The sequence below is a fragment of the Felis catus genome, chromosome F1 (genome assembly GCF_018350175.1).
Source record: "Felis catus isolate Fca126 chromosome F1, F.catus_Fca126_mat1.0, whole genome shotgun sequence".
Classification (NCBI taxonomy): Eukaryota; Metazoa; Chordata; class Mammalia; order Carnivora; family Felidae; genus Felis; species Felis catus.
Genome location: NC_058384.1, coordinates 63,742,601 through 63,765,836, shown reverse-complemented (window position 1 = coordinate 63,765,836; position 23,236 = coordinate 63,742,601). Strand labels below are relative to the sequence as shown.

Genomic DNA, 23,236 nt, shown 5'->3' with positions numbered 1-23,236 from the left:
GAGGCAGCCGACATTCACATCCTCAACCCAGCGCTGGGACTTCGCTCATTGGTCAAGGGGAGGTGATGTCAGAGCCCCGGGGTGGGGTGGCGGCGCCTGGGGCGTGAGCAGGTGCCTGACACCCTCGGAGATCAGAATTCGGGGCTCCGAGGCGGAGACAGGGGGCCGGCCTGAGAGCGAGGTGGCACAGGGCCGTGCGGAGCCCCCAGGAGGATGCCAGGCTGGGCCCCTGGCAGGCCTGTGACGAGTCACATTACCTCGCCGAGCCTGTTTCCACACATGTGACAAGGAAGGGGGTGAACTAGGTGATCTCTAATCCTTCCAGCTCTTTCCACGGAACTCATTGGAGGGCCGGCTTCTTTGTCTGGAAAGAGCGTGCACAGCATTCTGCCTCCCAGGCCCATTTTGGTGACGCTGGGGCACGACACAGGATTGACAACAGGGCGCACAAGGGCGCCGGCTGTCCCAGAAGGACTCGGGGACTCTGGGAGACGGCAGAGGGCCTGGCGGGGACACGTCTTTCCCCTTTCCCTCCCAGCCACAGACACGCTCTCTCCTGCCCTACTCGGGGCCGCAGGGAGGACGATGCAGAGGGAGAATCGAGTTGTTCAAGGCTTACACAGCTCAGGGGCAAGACAGGAACCAGGCAGAACAGCTTTTATCTGTTTATTTAAAAACAGAATATCATTTTATATACAAATATGCACATATTTACACAAAATGTACACACTAGGACCCCAGATCTTTGGGCTCCACATCCAAAGTCCTGAGCTGGCCAGGGAGCAGGGGGTGAGATCCGGCTGTTTTCGGGCCAAGTGGGGTTTGGGTACAAAATCTAGGCATTCTGGCCGAGTGTGTTTCGGGTGGGCAAGGCAACGGTGGACCGTATCTAACCCCAGCACCCCCCCCCCACTGCCAAAAGAGCCCCGAGCTAGTGACCCAGAGTTCCCTGGGGGAAAGGAGACATTCTTGCCTCCAACGGCAGCTTTGCCCCACCTGACCCCCCCCCCAGGTCTGTAATCACGACCCTTCCTCCCTTACACCACCTGTGAACCAGGAGCCCTTGTCACCCAGTCCCCGCACCCCCCCAAGGGACCACAAACAACTGGGGACGCAACTAAGAAAAAAGACGCGGTAGGGAAGGGACCGGGGAGCCTCTAGGGCCAGGGACCCCACCCTGTCCTCCTGCAGCCCCTGACCAAGGGGCTCACACCGTTGACTCAGACTCCACAACTCCAGGCTCCCTCCCAAGAGGCTGCCTAAATTAAAGTGTCTTAGCAGGAACACCTTTCAGAACCATGGGCGTTGGCACGCTGCTGGGGTCTGAGCACAGTCTCTCGGGAGGGGGGGTGGCTGACCAGTGGCTGACTCCCAGGGTTGTTGGCTAATCACACTCCAAGCAGTCCAAGCAATAACAAACATCCAGAGGCAGCGCAAATTTTCTTTCAAAGACAATTTGAAAGAAATTCAAATTTTTGTGTCTCGTATTAAAGTATTCGGAGCAGTATTCCCTACAGAAACTCCCCCAGCAGGTCTATTTATAGAAAATAGGCAGGTGCAGCAGGGCCCAGAGGCCACCAGAGGCCACCAGAGGGCCAGGGGCTTCTTCCTGAGCAGGGTTAGCCTGGCAGGCCCCTGAGCTGGCCGTTCACACTTGCCCCCGCTGGCTTTCAAGTGCAGGGAGCCCAGCTCCCCAACTCGGAGGAGGCCAGAATCCAGCTCCGGCCGGTGCACCTGGGTCTGGCCCACCGTCTCCACCTCTCGCCTCCAACCTCTGCGTCATTAATACTGCTCTGGGGTCCGAGGAGATAACCTGTGCTTACAGGTAGAGGTCACGCAGCCACACGACGCGCCAGCAAACCCACCGCAGTTCACTTGGACGCTGACATGAAGCACGGGCACATCACCCCCGCACACGCACAAGGTCAGCGAACGCTCACACATGCACACGGTGATCTGCGTGCATGCACACACACACACACACACACAGGGAAGGACTCAACCAGCAGAGCCCCCCCCCTACCTTGGTCGAACAGAGGGGCTGGAGGAAAAGGTCGAGCAGTCGGGATGGGGAGCATCTTCCTGAAGAAATAGGGTGTTTAGAGAGCCCCCTCTCCCCGAACAGAAATCCCCAGGTCAGCAGAAGGAGCCAGGCTTAGGGGACGGAGGCAGGCCTGGGTCAGACCAGATGCCCCCGCCCATTGATGTAGATGCCATTGCCCGTGGGTTTGGCCCGCAGGGTCCCGTTCTCTTGGACGAAATGGTTCATGGCCTGTTTGATGCCTTCGTCCCGATCTTCCTCCTCCTCTGCCCGCCCGGAGCCTGGAGACAGCAGTTCAGTCTGGGTTTCAATCTCCCTCACCGTGGTCAACGTCGAGTAACTACGGCCCTCCGGCTCTTCGCTCTGGACGCCAAGGGCAGAGGGCAAGTCAGGACCCGAGGCAGGGGAGCCAGACGGGAGGGGGGCCGGGTGGGGAGCCGTAGGGTCAGAGGTCAGGGGCTCAGACACGGGGGCCAGGAATGAGCGTCAGGCGCAGGGGGGGGGCGAAGGAGAGCCACAGGTGAACACAGGCACAGCCGAGGTGCCGGCCCGAGACAGAGGGTCTGGTGAGGGGCGGCTGGCGCGCCACATCCCCGAGCAGGAGAGGGGCCTGAGGACAGTGGTGGGGACGCCGGTGGGGCCGGGGGGCCTCACCATCACAGAGCAGCTACTGTTGTCCTTGAGACTATCGGGGTGGCCCTCGGCTCTCAGCCCTACACTCTCCTCCGGCTGTGGGGCCCGGACACGGGGGAGGAGTCAGAACAGGGCTCAGCCTCCTCCGTCATCACCTTTCCCCCCACCCGACCTGTCCACCTGTCTGCCTGTCTGCTCTCCCTGACGCCCGTCCTCGCCCCCCAACCCGGCCCCACCCTGGAGCCAGGGCTGACGGCGGCTTCCCAGAGCAGCCCGGGGGGCCAGTGCTAAAGGGGGGCCAGGTGGACCCAGAGTGGACCCCAAAACAGCCCTACCCCCAGCCCAGGCCGCGAGTCAGCGGCCAGACCTGGCCGAGGGCTGTCTGTCCTCCTGGTCTGCAGAAGGGCCCCCCGAGCCCCCCTTCCCCCCACCTCTCTTCCCCACCCTTCCCCTCCCCCAACCCGCTCCCAGATGCACCCGACCTTGGCACACACCTGGCTCCTGGGGTCCGAGTGATGGGAGTGCAGCCTCCGGATGGAGTTCTCCCGGGTCAGGGTCAGCTCCTCCTCACTGGGAAAGACACGCCCTTGTTAGGAGCTGAGGGTACTGGTGGCTCCCAAGGTGGGCAGGCCGAGAGCCTATGTGAGCCGGGGCTGGAGGGTGTGGGGCTGTGCTGTCCCCCCCCTCCTCCCCAGTGTGAGTGAGTGGCTGCAGAGCGAGCGTGAGCCCCGCTACGGTGTGTGTGTTTGGGGATACCCGGGCACGTGGATCTGGGCCTCCCTCCCCACTCAGCTGTGGCCCCAGCGCCCCTGGCTCCCCGAAGGACCCTGCCCAGCTCCGGTCCATGAGCTCCCCAGCCGTCAGCACCCCCGCCCGCCTCCCCTCTCTCCTGGGTGCCGGGGGCCCCCACCTCCCGCTCCGCCCGGCCGGCTTTGCCCCCAGCTTAGCTCCGCCCCCCCGAGCAGCCACGACTCACTATTTCTGAGTCATCTGCTGAGCCTTGCGCCGATGGTACCGGGACATGAGCACCACCACCACCACCAGCAGGAGGAACAAGAGTGCGGCGATCACGCCCACCACCACCACTGAGGCCGACACCAGGTTCACCTGCTTCCCGGGGGCCTCCTGCGGGTCTGCGGGAGACAGGCCTCGGTCTGGGGTGGCTGCCCACACCCCCGCCCTCCCCAACCCTGCCCCCGTGTCCTCCCAACACCCCCCCCAACCACCCCCTCAGCCTGACCCTCTGCAAAATACACGCGGTCCAGCCCCCCCCGCCCCCGCCCCCAGCTCACCCTCTCTGTCTGTCACCGTTGCCCCTCCGGGCTCTCGGCCGGGCCCCCCCACCCTGTGTCTGCCCCGGTGCTCACCAAGGATGTCCACAGTGACCCGGGAATCCCTCGAAGAGAGCTCGTTGCTGACGTGGCACACGTAGATGCCGCTGTGCTCGGGGGTCAGCGGAGGAAAGCCCAGAGTGTCCCCTTCCGCTCGCACCCCGCTGGGCAGAGGCCCGTCCAACCTGGACGACAGGGAGGCTGCGGCGGCCCGAGGCTGCCCCCACCCAACGTGCCCGGGCAGCTCTCCCCTCCCGCCCCCGTGACGTCACCCGAGCCGCTGGCTGTTCCCACGGTGCCCCTCCCTCCCCCGGGCAGGTCTGGGCAGAGGCCCCTGCTCCCTGCCGCCCAGGCTGACCTGGGCACCCCCCCCACACACACACACACGTCACCCGGCACTGGGTACCAGGCCCACACCGCAGGACACACCGTCCCTCTCTGGGCTCAGACGGACTGGGAGAGTGTGACCGCACGCCCCAACGCCCACGACATTGCGTGGCAGGGGGCCTGAACGGAGCCCGGGGCACGCACGAGGCCACACGCACGGTTCCTCCGCTCACGTGTGAGAATGTGCCTGTCGGGGGCTCACACACGTGTGCACCTGGCGCCTCCCCAACCCCCTGGACACCTGAGACCCAGGAAAAAGCCAAGGAACCGGCAGAGGCGGGCAGCTGGCACTTCTAAGGTGCTTACAAGGGTCTTACAAGATCACAGCAGTGCCTTTTTGTCCTCTCCGCCTCAGGTACTCACGTAAACATATAAAACATTAATATTTAAATCTTGCACTATGTCTCGCGTTTGAAGAGTTAGGGGGAAAGCCAAGGACTTACTAGCTTGTTCCCTCCCAACGACCGCGTGCATCGTGGGCCCCCGGGTGCAAGCCAATCGTGATATTTGGTGACCACGCGTATTCTTGAGTGGGCCTGAACACGTGCCCCACTTTATCCGGGGTCCAGAATATACTGTCCCAGCCCCTAATGAGGACACGGCAGCCCTGCGAGGGAAGGACCCTGGCCGCAAGCGAGGCCCTCCCCCCGGGCCAGGCCCTTACCGTGTCCAGTTGTACGAGGGAGAAGGGTATCCCTCGCTCAGGCACTTGAGGGTAGCCCCTTCTCTGCCCACCTGCCACAGCTTTTGGTCTTCGAGGCCCCTCACAGAGGCCTCGGTGAGGACTGGAGTGGGAGGAGGGAGGAGGAAGAAGGGGAATGAGGCTTTCCATCATCTGCTCCTCCAGGGGCCCCCTGCTCGGGCCCCACCCTGCCCTTCTCTGATCTTCTCATCTGCTTCCAAACCCAGCCCAGCCCAGCCTGGCCGCCGGGTCCCGGCCCCCCGGCTCCCGTGTGGAGCTCTGAGCTCAGAGCCCACTGTGGTTTGTCTGGGCAACGAGCCTAGAAGTCCCTCAGCAAAGAGTCACGCTTTTTCGGAATCCCCTGTGGTCCCCGGCATAGTGCTAGTCACGGAACAGGTGTTCCGTCAATGCTCCCCGATTCTCCAAAGACGTAACGATCCTACTTGTCTGTACATTTCCTTGACAAACATTTGTCGAGGGCCTACTTTGTGCCAAATGCTGGGTTCGTGTGAATAGAAAACAGCCCTGTGCCCAGAGAGGCTCTGAGCTTAGTGCTGGGAAAACGGTATCTGCTGCGGACTGAGGACCATTCAAGCACTCAGCGTCGTGTGAGATGCTTCGCGTTCGTGGTTTCTAATTCCCATCGGAACTCTGTAAAGTTCGTCTAATTATACTCCTGCTGCGGAGGAAAATGAAGACGGACAAGATTGACTAACAGCCGGTGCACGGCAGAAATAGGGCTTGTCCGACCAGAACCAGGGAGCCCGAAGCTGTCTCTCTTCGTGTACGTCACAAAGTGCTTTCAAGTCTGTGTTTATACCGGATTCTCCCAACAGCCCTGTGGCGTGGGACAACCCCCTTGGTAAACAGGACACCAAAGGCCAGAGAGGTCTGAGTGATCTGTCAAGGTCATCCGGGACGGCCTCCTGGTCTTCTACCTTTGCACTAGGGGTCTCCCGGCCACACAAGGCCGCCTTTCACGATCCAGCCTGGCCAGACTGGTGAGTCTCTACCCAAGATTTAAGTACTCACAGGCCACTTGGAGGATGTGGGTGATCCTTTGGTCCTGCAGCAGGCCCGGATGGGACACCACGCAGGTGAGTGGCTGCCCATTCATGCTGCGGCTGGGCACCAGGTGGAACTCCGAAGTGACAGCAGCTGAGCGGGAGTGCTTGAAGGAGCGGCTGGTGGCGGTGCCCTTGACCTCTGTGTCCCAGGTCACGCTGGGGGCTGGGCTGCCCTCTGCTGTGCAGGAGGCCGCCAGCGTCAGGCCCTGGCCTTCTTCTAGCGCCGGACCAGGGTTCAGGGAGGGCAGGGGAGGCACTGCAGGGGGGAGGAGGCAGGGGTCACGGTCTGCACACCCGTCAGGAGGCCCTGGCCCGTCCCAGCTCGGTCTTGCAAGGAAACATTTTCAGGCCCTGTTCGTTGTCTTATCTCACCAATGTGGGCACCACCAGATGAGTGGTAGGCTTTCAGCTTTCTCCATTGTTTTGATTTAAAAAATATTTTTTACAATGAGCAGGGATCATTTTTTAATAAGAAATGATGAAGTAAATAAAGAGCTGACCAGACAACATCTCTGTCCTAATAATAATAGCCAGCACTTAGTGAGCACTTATTATGTGCCGGGTATCGTGCTAAACACTCGATCGATGTTATCTCATTAATCCTGCCGGCGGGCCAGCGAGGTGGGCATCCCTACCCCTGTTCTACAAGTCAGGACACCGGCGCGTTGGGGAGGTTAGAGGATTTGTCCCAGATGGTCAGCTGTTGGAGGATGGGGCCCAGATTCACACTCAGGATTTTCACCCCCAAGGCTAGCGTTACTAAGTTCCACGCAGATAAAGGGAAACTGAAGAAGGTTCTTTATTCCTATCTTCTTGACATGAACAGCTCAAGCACAAAATGCAAAAGCCTTAAGTAGACCATAGGTCTAGGGCATCCATCGACCACAAGAGCCCACAGCGCAAAATGGTGGTTTAAAACAAAGGTGGGGGCGCCTGGGTGGCTCAGTCGGTTAAGCGTCTGACTTAGGCTCAGGTCACGATCTCACTGTCCGTGAGTTTGAGCCCCGCGTCAGGCTCTGTGCTGACCGCTCAGAACCTGGATCCTGTTTCAGATTCTGTGTCTCCCTCTCTCTCTGACCCTCCCCCATTCATGCTCTGTCTCTCCCTGTCTCAAAAATAAATAAAACGTTGAAAAAAAAATTTTTTTTTAAAAAAGAAAGAAAGAAAGGTGATGGTGAGGGGCGCCTGGGTGTCTGAGTTGGTTGAGCGTCTGCCTCTTGACTTTGGCTCAGGTCATGATCTCACGGTCTGAGATCGAGCCCCGCATCAGGCTCTACCCTGACGGTGCAGAGCCTGCTTGCTTGGGACTCTCTGTCTCCTCTCTCTGCCCCTCCCAGGCTGATGCACGCGCTCGCTCTCTCTCTCTCTCAAAATAAACAAACTTAAAAATAAAATAAAGTAAAATAAAAGGTGATTGTGATCTCCAGCCACATTCACTGAAGGTCCAGACCAGGAAAGGTAGGAGCCCCACTGGTCAGGCACAGCCACGCCCGTTGGGGGCTGGGTCCCCGTGGTCCGTATCTCGGCCCCACATTTTAAAACCGTGGATGGCCAGGGAGGCTGCGAAGGAGTGCCTTTGGTAGAACCACTGCGGGAACTAGTAAGTGTAGCTTCCATAAGAGGAGACGGGGGGGGGGGGGGGGGGGGGGCTGGGGGGGGCGTGGGGAATGGCAAAGGTCCTCAGCTCTCTGAAAGGCTCGCGGGCAGAGGAGAGAATGAGCCTGTGCCACCTTGCTTCGGAGAGCGACAGCGACCAGGGAGGGTGGTGCAAGTCAACAGAAGAATGTTCTATTACGGGGACTCTTCCCCCAGGCTGACCGCTGTGTGCGTGGCAAGCTGCTGAGGTCACTCGGAGGGAATTTCTGGATTGGGTGGGAGGATGGACTGCGCCGGGCTCCCTCACCCCTACGGGACGCCACCTCTTACTCCCGCTCGCCCGCTGCCCCACGCCTCTCGGCGCCCCCCACCCCTGCTCTCGCCCGCGAAGCCGCCGGCGAGGGCCTGGTGGCCCTGTGCGCCCCGCACCCCACTTACCCAGCACGCGGAGCCGCAGCCGCGTCTGGAAGCTGCCTGCGGGGAAGGTGCTGACGCGACACTCGTACTCGCCCTCGTCGGCCTGCACCGCGTTGCGCAGGAGCACGGCGCCGTCCAGGGGGCTGCGTGGAGGCGGCGGCTGCTCCACGCGGCCCTCGTAGGCCGCGCTCACGTGCAGCCCGTACTTGGAGTGCAGCAGCGCGAGCTCCCGGGCGCCCTCGCCCGCGTCCACCCGAGCCCACGCCACCTGCCCCACCTGCTCGCCGGGCTCCCCTCGGTAGAAGCAGGGCAGCTTGGCGTCCTGGCCCAGCACCACGGTCACCGGGTCCGAGGTCTCCAGCTCGCCCGCCCGGCAGCGGCCTGCAGGGGGCAGAGAGGAGCAGCCTAGATTAGGGGCGCGGCGGGAGCGGGGGGGGGGGGGGGGGGAGCACTTCCTGATGCAGACGCGGGGGGGGGGGGGTTGGGGAGGAGGCCACCGGAACTCCTGGAGCACTTTCTGCTTGCCAAGCGCGTTCAGTCCATTACCTCATTAGATCCACACAGCATTCCCGAGGTGGGCGTTATTATCGCCATTTGACAGATGAGGAAACTGAGGCCCAGAGAGAGGAAGTGACTTGCCTAAGGCCAGGGGGACGCCGGGTGGGAGAGCCACACCCTCTCCCAGCCCAGGAGTGTGTCCTGAGCCACCGAGAGGCGGGAGGCTGCGGCTGGAGAGAGCCAGCCTCCGCCCTCAGGGAGTTCCCAGTCCTCTCACGGAAATGGGTTTTGGGCGCAGAGGCCGGGGAAGCCCTGGGCAAACTTTCACAGAAGGTTCAACCCACCAAGGAGGGGGCGGGGGCGGGGGCGAAAGTGAACGCTTTCAGGAAGTGTGGCCAGGAGAGGAGGCAGGGATGGAAAGCAGCTGGCGGCTGGGATGGGGCACGTAGGGGGCGAAGGGGCCCTTCGGAACATTCTTTTCATGGCTTCAAGATGACCGATCTGGATTCCCAGAGAGCAGGCCTTCTCTGTGGGAGGAATGGCCGCAACGGAGGCTCAGAGACAGGAATGACAAGTCACTGAAGACAGAAAGGCCCCAGGTCAGAAGCCCAGAGAGATGAGGTCAGGGCAGACACCCAGCGACAGGGTCAGAACGGTGGCGAGCGACCCGGAATCAGAGGGGCAGAGACGGGCACCAGCAGGGAAGGGCGAGCGTTCTGTGCATCGACAAGGACAGCACGCAGCACCCAGGGGCATCTCTCAGGTCACCTCGTTTTCAAAGAAGGATCCCTTTCCTGTCTTGTCCTCATGGAACCTGAGGTCTGGAGACACATTTTGTGGACGTGTATGGAAAGGCGTGACGGTCTCTGATTTAGTGCTCAGGGGTGTGTTGCAGGCCACTTGGGGGATGGGACAGTCACCGTGGACCCGAGTCCTGCGGGAGAGCCTCGTGCATGAGCTGGGTAGGACCAGGAGGGGGAGACCCCGGAAAGGGATTCCAGGTGAGGGACCCAGAGGGGTGGAGAGGCTGGCTGGCTCAGGCAGCAGGGCGGAAAGGACGCACCTAAGGCAGGCGGTGTGCGTCCAACAGGACAGGTACGCGTGCTTGGGCCTTGCACACCAGGGGAAGGAACTCATGGGGAGCCATCACTGCGGCAAGAGGCCAGTGGCTGTGTGCCCTCCGGCTGGAAAGCAGGGAGACTGAAGCCCCGAGACTCTCTAGGAACCCTTCACGCTGTGGGACAGGGAGGAGGGGACAGTCCTGGAGGACCCTCGGTAGGATTTGATCACTGACCAGAGAGAGAGAGAGAGAAAAGAGAGGCCGGACAAAGACAACTCCTACCGGTTCCAGGATGAGTGACGTAGGAGGGGGGGGCGGGGCCTGGGCAAACTCATGGTCCAGGAGGAATAAATAAATTCGTGGAATAAGGCATGTGAAACGCAGGGCTGGGGGCAGAGGGAGGGTTCTCTCTGGGAAGCCAAGAGCTCTCTGCCTTGGGATGTATGTATATCCAGCAACTCCCCGCAGCGCGCAGCCCCTGCCTCTGGCCACACATGCCTGGCTCACCCGGGCCCCTCCCGGGAGGCGCTCCTCCCGGTGTCTGGAGGGATGACTCCTACTCAGCCTTAGACTCCGCTTAGACAACGCTTCCTCCGCCACCCCACCCCCACCTCAGGCAGAATGAGGGGCCCTCGCTCCCTCCTGCCCTAGCGCCCTGCTCTGACCTCACCACCGTACTGTATCCCCCCTGGATTGCATTTGGGCGCTTCCCGTCTGCCTGTCCCGCCGGACGGAGCTGCCCAAGAGAAGAAGCTGGTTCTCACATCACATAGGGAAACACGGTTTTCTGACTTAGGGCTCAGTGGCAGGTGGTCTGCCTTCTTGGCACATAAGGGGACCTCGATGAATGTTTATTGAATGAAGTGAATGTTTATTGAATGAATGTTAATGAATGAATGAATGAGAGAGAGAGAGAGAGACAGGGAGAAGAAGGAAAAGGTAGAGCGAGCAGGAATGAACCTTGGGCTGGGCTGGGCAGACTGGGAGGGGGTTGGCATGGCAGCCCGGGGTGGAGGCAGGCTGGGCTGGCTACCTGGGTTCGATGCCAGAGGGAACAGCTCTGACCGCGCACAGGGAGAAGGCCGGGGGCTGGACGGGGCGGTTATGGAGGGAGGAAGTGGTCCACTCGGGTGGACCAGAGGGCTCCGGGGAGGCTGAGCATAGGCCAGAGGAAGGGGGTCCCGTGACCCTGTGAGCAGGGGTAGAGGGAGGGAGGGTGCTGTCGGGAGCTGGGAGGACCCGAACGGGACAGGACAGACCTGCAGGGCCAGATACCGGGGCCCTGACCTGCCTAAGCTGGTGTCGGTCCCACCCAGCCCGGCCTGGGAGTCCGGCTCACCACCCGCACCCCTCCTTGGCAGGGAGCAGGGCTGCCAAGGAAGGGCTGGAGGTGGGCTGGAGATGGGGGCTCAGCCCCCAGCACATCCTCTGCTTCAAGCACTGGTTTCCACAGGCACAGGGGTCCCTGCTCCGCTGGGACACTCAGACCCTTCTACGGGACACCGTCGGATGGCGTATTTCCCATCCCTACCCCTATGCTTGCCAACCATCCAGCCCCTCTCCACAATGCATCGCCCACATTTTCCCCAACATACGTCTCCCTTAGGGCACAACAGACCATATGCCTGCGTCGCGGTCCTCTGCGTCCCTCCCCGTAAGTCCAAGATCCCCACCGCCGAGCAACAAGCCCACGCTTCGCAGGATGAAGAACCCAGCAAAACAGCAGAGCCCTTTCAGGACCTCTCCCACAGCCCCGCATTGTCCTAAGTCCCCTATTCACCAGGAGCATCACAGCTTCGGGCAACAGCCCCTCACACTTCACACACACACACACACACACACACACACAGGGGCTGCGACAGAAGGAGGAGAGAACTTGGGCTCTAGAATCCCCATCCTGGACTAAACTGGACCCAGAAGCCCAGACTCCCAGGCCAGGGCAGGCCGGCCCTGCCTCCTCCCTCTCTCCCCCACCCAGTGCCCGCCTGGCGTCAGCATGATGATGTCACCAGAGCGAAGGAGACACGCCGCCCGCCTGGTGAGGTCACCCCGCGGGCATGTAGTTGCCAGGCCGGGCCAAGCCCACGGACCCTTCTGCTGCGAACTGTTCGCTGAGGCTGGTGGACTCTGCTGGCTGGGCACTCCTCCCTCTGACCGTCCCCACCCCTCCTCCTGGGAGCACAGGACGCTGGTCAGGAGCCCTGGTGATTCAGATGCTGCCACAGAGCAGTAGGCCCAGCCACAGCCGCCACCAGCCACCACCTTGCGCAAGGAAAGAACAGGCCCAACTGGCCAGACGGGATCCCTGCCCTCGGCCTCCCCCACCCCTGGCCAGGCCCCCACGGGCCTCTTTGGGGCCCTGCCCTCTGTGTACCCCGCCCGCTCCCAGACAGGCCCTCCATTCCTGGTCTGGGTTGGCTGCCTGGGTCCCAGCTTTCCTCTGTGTGGGGGGCCTGGCCTCCGATCTCAGGAGGGGAAACTGAGGCTAGCAGCTGCAGATAACAGCGTCCTTGGGGAAGGAGGCTTTCCTTTGTGAGGGGCCTTTCTCCCTCAGTATCCCTGCATCTAGGGGTCCTGGCGACGAGTCTGTGCATGGGTCTTTTGCGTGTGAATGTCTGATGACTTTGGGAGAGGGCCTGGCGGGTGTGAGGCCGATGCCTTGCTGAACTTGGGGGTGTTTTGCACTTCTAAGCGTTCACTTGTTATCGTTAGGAAGGTGTCTGTGCTCGCCTGCCTCCAGAGACAAGAGCCGCGGAGTGGTCTGTGTGCAAGCGTGTGCGCGGACACTGTTCCGTGTGCGCGTGCGCGTGCGCGTGCGCGCTCCCGTCCCGCGGGACTCTGAACACAGGGTAAATGTTTTGATGCTGGTCCCTCCTGGCTTCCACGTGTCTGTCTGTCTTAGCTGCCCGTGGTCAGTGGTGGGTTGGCTCTGCCCCTTCGCCTCTGTGGCCCATCTGGAGCGGAGCCAGGCACCCCTCCCCACCTCACCCCAGACTTGAGGGCAGATTCATCTCAGGCGGAGGTACCCAGAGATGAGGTCACTGCCCCTCCAGGTGATGGGAAACTGCCGTCAAGGACTCCTCAGCAGAGCAAAACAGAGGCTCACCCTCCCCTGGCTCCTCAGGCTCCTGCTAGAAGGACTCCCCCCCCCTCCCCCGACCCCCCAACCACCTCCCTCGGCCCCCCAGGAGGCCTCTCCCTGGGAATCTCTGTCAGGCCTCTGCTGCTGCCACCACTAGAAAAACCAGCTCTAGCTCCGGGCCTGGGGTGAGGGTTGTCTGGTGTGGGTTTGGTGGGAAGGGAGGGGGGGAGGACTCCTGCTTAGGGCTAGGGGGAGGGGTCCAAGCGGTCCAGGGGCTCAGGCTCCTTTGTTAACTCTTGCCTCCCCTCGCCCCACAGTGGCAGCCTCTACCAGACAGAGCTGGAATGGGTGGGAGTGTTTGGGGTAAGAAAGAACCTGGGAGGAGCCCTGAAGCCCCCCATTCAAGACAGGTGACATCAACCACCCGGCAAGCCCTTTTTTCTTCCACCCTTCCTCCCATAACCTTGGCCTTGGAGGTGCTAAGGAGCCTGGAAAACCAGGAGACTCTCCGTCTGCCTTCATCCACGTCCCTCACTTGGCCCCCATCGTCCTAAGCCCCCCAGCTTAGTGACAGCTTCCCAACCCGGGCAAAGTGCCCACCCACAGATTAGTGTCTGGGGAGGGGGGCCACACCAATCACAAAGGCAGCTGAGAACAATGGGGGGAGGACAGGCCTTGAGGCAGCCCGGCTCTGGCCCAGACACAGCTCCCAGCACAGATAAGTCCCCTAAACCCCCCCGGAGCCAGAGTCTGAGCCCGGCTGAGTCACCACAACAGCCACACTGTGGGTGGGAGACCCAGAATTCAGCTTCTCCCAAACTCCTGAGATCTTAGCCACCCCGCACCCCTAAATCCTGCCAGCCACCTCCCCCCAAAGTGGGGGCCAGCTCTGCCCCACCCCAAATCAACCCAGCTCTCAGGACACCAGTTACAAAGGCAAGCGAGGAGGGGGTGGCCAGAAAACTCTGGGAAAAGTTCCTGGGGCCAGAGGCTCCCCATCCCAGCGAGAGAGAGAGAGAGAGAGAGAGAGAGAGACACGATCCAAACCACCTCCTTCACAGCCCTCCTCTACAAGGCTTGGTGGCCCGGCCCCAGTTCTGAACTTGACCTTCGCGTGCGGTTTTAGATTCAGCCCCTAGGCTCCTGTCCTCCCTTCCCTCCTGACTCAGCTCCCCACCCCACCCCCAGCCTTCTACTCTGCTAGCCTTTGGTCAGTGCTAGAGTAAGCTTTGGAGGCCGGAAAGCCCAGGCAGTCTCTCCTCACGAGGCCTAGCTCCCTACAGTGGCTGTCCTCCTCAGTCTGGAGGACTCCAGGGCCCCGAGATGATGCTCCAGAAGCTGGGACGGTGCGCTGTGCCACAAACTCCTCACCACCATCTCTGTAGCTGGGGTCCTCTGAGCCCAGCCCCGGCGAAACACCCGGGTGGGACCAAGGTCACTGGGGCCACGGGGCTTCCCTTGTGATTCTCCTAGTCCCCGCTACCTTGGGTGGGGAAGCTAGCTTCCCTTTCTGGCTTCCCTGGGTTAGGGTAGGTCCTGCAGGAAAGGGTCTGCCCCCCTCTGTAAACAGGAACAGAAAAGCAGGGATGGGGGCCCCTCCCTTTCTAGGAAATTAACCTCAGGTAGAGAGCCGATCCTAATCCTTGGAGGGCATAGAATTCAGGGCAACCCCCCCCCCAACACTCTGGCCCTACAGGACCCGATTGGGTCCAGACAAAGAGCTAGAAACTAGCATCCCACTGGAGGGGTGTCTGTAGATTTGAGCCCGTTGGCTGCAGGACAGGAGATGGAGGGAGTAGGGAGGGGACCTTACCCGGAAATTCATCCCATTAAGGAGAGACAAAGAACTGTGGTGTCAGGCACCTCCCAAGCCTGGGCTCCTCTCCCTGTCAGGGGTGGGGCAGGGCCCTGGGGCTCAGAGCTCTAATGGCCCAGGAGCTGGGGGGGGGGGGGCACTGATTTGCAGCAGGGCAGGGGCGGAAGGCAGCATCCGGCATAAAGCTACCTTGGTCCCCACTGAGAGATGGGCCAGGACCCTCCCCCCCCCCATCACCGCAGCCAGACTGACCGCCTCTTCCTGCACCCAGCACCCCCCTTCGGGCAGCGGCTGGACAGGCACACCGCCACAGGACTGCAGAGCTGGAAGGCCCATAGAGATCCCGGGGTCCCACCTCGTGGGCTGCCGAAGTCTACGTTCTTAGTTGCCAAAGGTCACCTAGCAAATGGAGACCAGAAATGGGGCCACAACGCAAGCCTCCGGACTCCCAGCCCAAAGCTCTTTTGGAGACAAGACCTCCGGCTTTCTGGGGGCTTCCACAGAGAGGAGCCAGAAGGGGGGGCGGCAGTGGATGTGGTCGTCAGGCTGGGAACCTGGGGCCCGCGCTGCAGGCCTCAGAGCACCCTCCAGCTCTGTGCAGGTCCTCACAGCCATGGGGGGGGGTAGCTCACTGGGCCCCAGTTACCCCGGATAATTCTGGAGTTAGGGTGCCCCCGTAGCCATGGCACCTGTCCATCGGGCATTGGGCAAGGTCGGGGTGATGCCCTGACTGCAGGAGGTCTCCTCTCCCCTTCCCTGGGCTTCTCTTAGAACAGCCTCACGTCCTGGAAAAAGAAGGCAGGACCACATCCTGTTTGCCACCGCATCTCCAGCATTTAGTCCCCTGGCTGTGCCCCGGGCACACTCAGACCTACTAGCCTTTAACAGACTGGAGGCTGGGAGACCCGGACACTCGCCCCGGTCTTGCTGCTAACACTGAGTCGTCTTGAGACGTCGCTTGCCTGTTTGTCTCAGTTTTGCTGTCTGTGAAATGAGGCAGTTAGAGCGGTGGCCTCTCTGACCCTTTCCGTGTCCTGAGACATTGTGGCTCCATTCTTCAAGGGTGGCCAGGTCCCCCAGAAAAGCGGCTGCCGAGTTCTCTGGCCCCAGCAACCAGACCCCACCCTCTGGGCCTGAGCAAGTGAGGAGGGTTGTCTGGAAGATGGGAGTTAAGGCAGGGGTGGAAAGCAGAGGGCTTGGAGCTCAGGACCCTGTGACTGGAGACTGGCCGGTGCCCTTGCATCCCCCCTCCACTATAAGATCAGACAGGAGCAGTGCCCTCCCCCCCCGCCCCCCATCTGTGCCTCATGCTCCTGACAGCTTCAGCTGGTGACGGAGAAGGAATCCCTGCCGGGCCCTGCTGGACAATGACACTTCCTTGCTCCTGGGCCTATCCAGACAGGGCTCTGTCTTCCCAGGACAAAGATTCCTCAGTTGCTCATTACTCTGGAAAGACCCTAGGGAATCCCACGGTGGTGTCACTGTGCATACACATGCTTAGACACACGCACACACATGCACACACACACACACATTCTGTCCCCCACTCTGGAGATTGTCAATTCCTGTAATTTACATCTACTATATACACATTAGACAGGAGGAACAGAAGGCATCCAGTTGAGAAAATGAGGGGACAGGGAATAAACAAAAGGAGACCACACCCTATCTAGAAGATACTCTACCCTACACCTCCCCTCATCTAAGCATCACCGTCCTCATTAAATAGTGTCTCCAGGGAAAGAGAGGGGCCCGAGTGAAGGCGCCCCAGCTCCCCCCTTGTCTCCCAGCAGGTGCTCCAAAGCCGGTGCTGTAGGACCTCATAAAAAAGAAGGGAACAGAAGGGCCCTGTCCACGGTCTGGGCATCAGGCTCCCTGCACCCTGATGACTGCTGACACCAGCTCCGCCCTGAGTCAGCCCAGCTCCAGTCAGCACTTCTGGAGCCCCGGGAGCAGGCGAAGGAGCCTCCAGGAAACCCAGGGGTGACAGGGCCCCCCACCTGTGCCACCTCCCTGCCCCACCTGCACTGGGTCGACACGTCCACTCCCCGGGCTGAGGCAAGGCTGTGGCAGAGGCGGTCAGGGCCCCCAGACGCAGGGCTGTGGCCTGGGGCTGGAAGCGGGCGCGAAGGGAAAGAGTGAGGCTGGCCCTTCTGGGGGCGCCATCGGCAGTGGGGGGGTGGGGGTGGGAGAGAGAGATTGGTTGCTCAGTCCGGAGTCAAAGGGAAGAGAACGTTTAGGTGTGCGTGTGTCCGCGTGTGCGTGTGCGTGCGTGCGTGTGCGTGTCTGTGTTGGCTCGGGCTCAGAAGCAAGGGTCCCGATGGTTCGGGCAAGTCCTACCTGGAAACGATAGCAGCAGCAGCAGCAGCAGCAGCAAGGCCTCGGGTCCCCGCATCTTGGCTCCCAGGGACAGGGGCATCGGTGGAAAGGCAGAGCCGCCCAGTGTTTCTGACGGTCCCCTGAGTTCTCCCTGGGAGCCGGCTCTAGAGCTGGGTAGGGCGCGACCCGGAAGGCAGGAAATCGCGGAGTCCTCAGGCACTGCCTCGCCTGCCTATCCCTCCGGGGTCTCTGCTGGGGACCCAGCCCTCCTCTACCCGCCCAGCTCCGGCTACCCCCCGAAAAGCCGTGATCGGGAGCTCCGAGCTCCCCCAGAGCTGCTTCCCACGCCGTGGCCAACGACGACGGCAGAAACCTGGGAACCTGCTCAGCAGGTCAGAACAGGTGCGTCTCCGGGGGTTGGGCCTGGCACGAAGACGTACCAGCCACCGCCCCCACGGCCTGGGCTAGCTAATGGGCGCCAGGGAGGGAGGGCAGGAGGGAAGGACCCGGCGGTGGTGGCGGTGGCGGCGGCGGGGGGGTGGGGTGTGTGGGGGGGGATCCCATCGTCAGCTCCAGGCTTCACCGGGCAGTGTGGCAGGGGCTGGGGAGGGAGAGGCAGGGTGCGGGGGGCGGGGCAGGAAAAGGCCCAGGGTGGTTCAAAGAGGGAGGCACCAGGCCAGGAGGAACAGGGGCCAGGCCCTTGTGGGTGGAAAGCAGCCCAAGCATCCCACACCCCAGCCAGCCTCGCTGCCTCCCGGGGGCCTTGCCGAGTTCCCCAGTCTCCTGCAGGGGCTCGGCTTTGAAGCTGAGAACCAGAGAAGGGCCAGAACGGGAAGTACGGGACTGGCCCATATACCTCTTGCTTTAGGTGAGAACAGAGGCCCAGGGAGGGGAACGGCCTTGGAGGACACACCGCTTAGGTAGGAACACGGTCTTCTCAGACGCCTGTATCCTCAGACAGGGGGCTGGTTCCAAGACGCCCGAGAAGGAGCTTAAGTGACACCGTCCCCAATGCCACCGTATATAGAAGCTGATGGACTGACCAAGAAATGAGCCCCACGGGTTCCTGGCCCCCCTCGCTGGATCCTCTCTCCACTTCAAGGCCTCCTCGTCACCTGGCCAGGAGTCCCCAAAGTGCACCAGCCCAACACTCCAGGGTCATTTTACCCTCTTACCCCACGGTCATGGGACAAGACCACATGTCTGGACTTTGCAAGGTCAAGCTCGATTTCAAATACTCTGCCCCTGTATCCCTGTAAGTTTATTCCTACCTGTAAGCCCCTGGGTTTCCATTCCAGATGCACACAATATAACCACCAAGTGACACAAGACCTTCCTGGCCAATGTGGGATAGCCAGAGGACGGGGGCAGGCTCTGAACTCCCTGAAAACTGAGTGACGAGGAGCCACAAGCTCACTGTCAGACTGGGGCTAAAAAAAAAAAAAAAAAAAAAAAAGTAAATACTGAGCTAAACGTGAGGAAAGAAAAAAAAAAATATATATATATAGGTTACAGTTTGCAGCAGGACAAATTTTGTCTGGCCGGAGGCAGGAAGCGGGGTTCAAGGGCAATAAGGGAGGGTCACTTTGCTTAGACTGTGCTCTCCACACCCCACGCCCCCAACTCTGTCACAATCTTATTCATCTTTCAAAGCTGCCCTCACAGGCCACGTCTCCCGTGGGGCTTTCTCAGCCCCTCCCACCCAAAATGAATCTTCCTCTGTCCTTCCCCAGCCTCTGCTAGTCCCTTTATTATAGCCTGTGCGCCCATAATTTGTGCACATCTTATCTCCTTGACTAAATGTAAGCTTCGGTTTCAAGAAATATGGATTGGAGCCTGCTGCGTGCCAGGGACTCGGTTAAACGTGTGAAACCGGGGGGCCAGGACCGGCAGCTGTAGTCTGTGAGCTCCTGGAAAGTCAGGCCTGTTTTATAACCTTTGTCGCAGTCGCCCAGGCCCGCACGGGACACACTTCTGTCGAGGGCGTGCGTTTGTGAATGAATGGATGTCAGTGTGGAAAGGGTGGTCAGGGAGGGCCAGGGAAGGGGACACCCCGACTCTCCCGAACCTGAGCCGTCACCCGGACTCTAACCCTGGCCTCAGGACCACGGCCCCAACTCTTGGCAGTGACCTTGGTAGTGACCCCTTCTTCAAGGGCTATTTCCGGCAGGCCCTCCTCAAGGGCCAGGCCAGATGCCAAAACTCCCCAGCTCCTCTCCACCTCCACCTTGGCAAACCCCTTCCCCTCTTTAGGACTCAGGTCCCCACTTGTACCAGGGGAAGCGGCCTCACCCCGATGCTGCTTTGAGATGCAGTGTCGCAGGGGTGGGGTAGGGCCAGGGGCTATGGGAGGGGGGGAGCATCCTGTATTATAATTATAATTATCACACCTCGGATCCTATCGCACGGTTTCCTTCCCACGGATTCACCCCTCCTGGTCCCGGAAACCACCAGAGAAACCGAGGCATGGGGGGGGGGGGGCGGGCAGGGGGGACAGCAGTGGGTTTCCAGTTCTGGTTCCCGCATCTCCTCAGCCTTCCCGTGCACCATACGCCCCCAACCCCGCCACGGTGCAACCAGTCAGGGAGTGTGTGAGCCCCTCCTCCACTCACCCCCAGCTCCAGCCATGTGGAGAGCTGACGGGAGGCGGGACTTGCCCGAGGTGTCGCTGGGGCCGAGGACCCAAGGTGGTCCAGCCAGGCCTCTGCTTGAAGTCGAAGTGTTTCCCCCCTCACCAAACAAATACCCGTCTCCAAATCTCTCTGCTCCCTGGGCCATCTTGCGTGTCTCCCCAGGGCCATGCGCTTGGGGGACAAGCCCTCATACGCAGGCCTTTCTGTCCCTCTTTTGGGATGAGTCCTGCGGAAGGCAGATTCTAGGGCTGGGGCTGGAAGAAAATCCTGGCTGCGGAAGCCCTTCTAGGCCAGTGCCTGGTTTCCTGCCCTCCGTTCTTTGCTCCCCCTCGAACCCCCATTGCCCTCATGCCTCGCTCCCTACCTTCCTCCCACCCACATTCTGGGCCCGAAGAATGGGAACAATTCAAGCCGCGGTGGCATCGTTAACGCGCGTACGTGTCTGAGCGGCGTCACCGGGCCTGCCTGCCTCAGTTCGATTACGGACACTTAGTGAGCACCGCTGAGCACCAGGCTCCAGGGAGGGGACGGGGCCCGCAGAACACACGGCCCCTGCCCTCCGCGAGCCCCTCCGTCGGGGGAGGGGGCCGCGTCGGCCGGCAGACGCCACGTCCCGCCGCCACCGTGCGTTCCCTCCGCGTCCTCGCGCACGTGCCGCCTCCAGGCTCAGGGCTGTTTCCGCGAGCGGAGCTGCGGATGCTTACCGTCCTGTGGCCGGGCACCCGCTTGCAACTCCTGTCTGTCCCCGCGGCAGGCTGCACACCTAGGCCAAACCGGTCGGGGTGGGTCGTGCTGAAAGTTTTGTTTGTGTCAGTGGGACTGGGAGGTGAGTCAGGGAGGGACGAGGAGGGGTGGGGTGGGGTGGCGAGGAGAGCGAGAGCGAGGGTCAGGCTGAGCGAGGGGGAGGAGGAGCGGACACGGGGGTGGGGGTGGGGGTGGGGGGAGAACCTTGGGCTTTGGGAGAGACGGGGTAGTCCAATCAGAGTGGACGGAGTCGGAGGCACGAGGGTGGACGGCGGGTCTGCGACCCAGTCCTGCCCGGCTGTGTGGCCCTGCGCGACACGAAGCTGCTTCCGATGCGCTCGTCGCCTTGGCTTCTGCAGTTTGCACAGAGGGGCTTTGGGGGCGCTGACCGACACCGGGGCAGAAGATTCCCGACACGGGGTTCGATTCCGTCCCCCCCGGACCGCGGCTCCTTCAGGTCGAGGCTTCAAGCTCATTTCTGCCCCTTCCGGGGCTGCCCCCCTCACACAGAGGGTCCCGCACAGAGGAGGGGTTCCCGGAGCTTTTCCGCCACGGAGACACCCCTTCGCCCCCCACCCCTGCAGCCGGAGCTTCGCTGTGCCCACTGTTAGGATGGTGGCACCCAGTTTTCCGGAAGGTTTCATCTAAACGTTCCATCTGGCACGCGCTCTGCTGTTCCCATTCGCCCCGTTCTGCAGGCCCAGGGATCCCGGGTACCCAGCCCCGGTCCTTCAACGACAACCACACATCTGGTTGCCTCACATCCCTCGGAGCCCAGGGGGCTGGGTTTGTTTGCCGCTAAGGAGGTCTACAGCTGGGGTGACCCACCCAGGGGCGACGGCTCAGCTAGAGGCGCGCCCTTGAGCCCCGTTTCTCAGGCCTCCGCGTGCACAGCCCCGCCTGCTGGCCGTCACCCCCTGGACCCCCCAAGCGTCTGCAAATACACGACCGTGAACTCCAGGACCTCGAGCATGGGGTAGGAGACAGATGCCCTTATTCTTTGACCCCCTGTGTCTGGATGCGCTGGCCCTTTTAGAAGGCTCTAGAAGTGGGTGCTGGCAGGTCTAGGACAAGAGTCGGAGCCCTCACGGAGAGCAGAGTCTTTGGAGCAGCAGCGAGAGATGTAGCAGCAAAGGAGGAAGTAGGAGCAAAGGCAGGCAGGATCCTGAGAGCTCGGACCCCAAGCGGTGCTCCCCATGCATCCTCCCAGTCTCCATCCCAACCGAGGAGGCTCCTCCCGGGAACCCTGGCTGCCGGGAATCATGGGGGGAGCTCCCCAGGGGACAGACGGGTACCTTCAGGTGCTCCCGGCCTTTGGGGCTTCTGCTCCCCTCCAAACAGCGGCCTGGATGCCCAGGGCAGGGTGCCTGTCCAAACCAGACAGCCACCCCCCGCCATCAGCCTGAGCCCCTGTCACCACCGGGCGCAACTGCCCCAGGGGAAAGCAAGCTTCCAGTGGCCCTGCCATCAAGTGTCCGCCTCGGACCAGGCGCTGGGGGCGGCAGGAAGGCTACAGAGCAGAAAATAGCCCCGCGAATCCAGGAGACCAGAAGGCCCAGCGCGGGGAGAAGCCTGGAAGGGCTGGGAGCTTCGAGAAGAGTGGAGAAGCCCCTGAGGGGAAAGGGGGATGTTCTCGAGGGGACACAGGAGCAGAGAGGGGCCGAAGCTGACAGAGCACGGGGGCCAAGGGGGAGCGGGGCACGGGGGGGCGGGGAGGGGGGAACGGGGAGGAGCTGGGGACTCCCCGTAATTTGAGGGCACATCTTCTTTTGAAGTTTGTTGGCATAATCTTCCTTCTGTGTGGCCTGGGAACATTCACCTGTCCGTCTTGTAAATCCAAGCTCCCTCCTCCTCTCCCCTCCAAGACCCAGGTGGCCTCAGACCTGAGACCCGGCCTGTTTCCATGGCCGGCACTCAGCAGCCGCGTGGCTGCCCTGGTCAGAGGCCGGGACGCGTCACAGCCGTCGAGGGGCCCAGTCCTGGGCGCCCAGGTTCCGTCTTGGTCTGCGCCCCCCACCCCTCCCCGGCCCCCAGGAAGCAGGGGCCAGGACTTCCGGTTTCCGGCCGCCCTGGGGCAGCACAACTCGTTCTTGGCCTTGCTCCCACCACACTTGGGAGACCTGGACTCTATCCTGCATCGGTTTTCAGCCCCACACACAGCGAGGTCGGGAGCTTTGAGAAGTCCCGGGAGGCAGAGGTGCAAGCCGAGCAGGCCCCCCACTCCCCTGCTGGGCATTCCCCGCCCCCCACAACCCCGCACACCCCAAGATGCACGCGTGCCTTCCCCTTGCAGGCACCCCTAAGTGACTGCCCTCCAGCATCACCCCGAAGCCTTTTTGAACCCCAGTTGCTCCTTCATTTCTAGAAGTGGCATAAAAAAAGGACTAGGGATCTGGAAACAGAGCGCGAGTTCCTTCCTGCGACAGTTTGCAAGATCAGGTCCCTAAAGGAAAGGTTAGAGGAGTAAAGACCCAGAATCTGTCTCCGTTTGCCTGTCAGCTTCCCTCCCTGGGCCTAGGCCTCCACCCTCCAAGGTCTCCTGTGGGGAAATCCTACTCCCTGAAAAGGCCGCGGACATCGAAGCTCCCGCGGGTCCTCGTTAGTCCTCAATATACCCTCTGACTGTGGCCAGGGAACCCACACTGAGTGTACAGTCTAGAACACAGCCAAAGGGGAGAAGCCTGGTCACTCCTGGAAGGTTCCAGAGCTCCTTGAAGGAAAGTCAGATGGTTGCCTCTGTTCAGCGAGGGGGCGGGGGGGGGGGGAGCGGGGAGGGGCGGGAAGAGCAGACTTGGAAATGGTGACAGATCTCAAGGCACAGTGAGACCAGGTAGAAACCTGGAGAAAGAAAGGAGTCGGGGCAGAAACACACACGCGCGCGCGCACACACACACGGAGTAACGGAGGGGTGTAATTCAGAGACAAAGACG

At 61.5% G+C, this 23,236-nt stretch overlaps 1 protein-coding gene across 4 annotated transcripts; it reads right to left on the bottom strand.

The window, feature by feature from the left end:
* Positions 1-653: 653 nt before the first annotated feature.
* Positions 654-20,416, bottom strand: NECTIN4 (nectin cell adhesion molecule 4). Of its 4 annotated transcripts, XM_019822298.3 has the most exons (10): positions 20,267-20,416; positions 18,201-18,359; positions 8,176-8,535; positions 6,107-6,397; positions 5,057-5,177; positions 4,042-4,190; positions 3,651-3,807; positions 3,157-3,244; positions 2,696-2,770; positions 654-2,404 (listed from the first exon to the last, which is right to left on the bottom strand). In XM_019822298.3, the coding sequence occupies exons 2-10, from the start codon at positions 18,220-18,222 to the stop codon at positions 2,180-2,182; spliced, it is 1,488 nt and encodes a 495-aa protein (XP_019677857.3). In that variant the 5' UTR covers positions 18,223-18,359; positions 20,267-20,416; the 3' UTR covers positions 654-2,179. The 4 variants fall into 4 exon arrangements, with proteins under 4 accessions (XP_019677857.3, XP_019677855.3, XP_019677856.3 ...); XM_019822296.3 differs by lacking the exons at positions 18,201-18,359; positions 20,267-20,416 and adding an exon at positions 16,951-17,288; XM_019822297.3 differs by lacking the exons at positions 18,201-18,359; positions 20,267-20,416 and adding an exon at positions 16,951-17,285 and having other exon boundaries at positions 3,169-3,244.
* Positions 20,417-23,236: the final 2,820 nt, after the last annotated feature.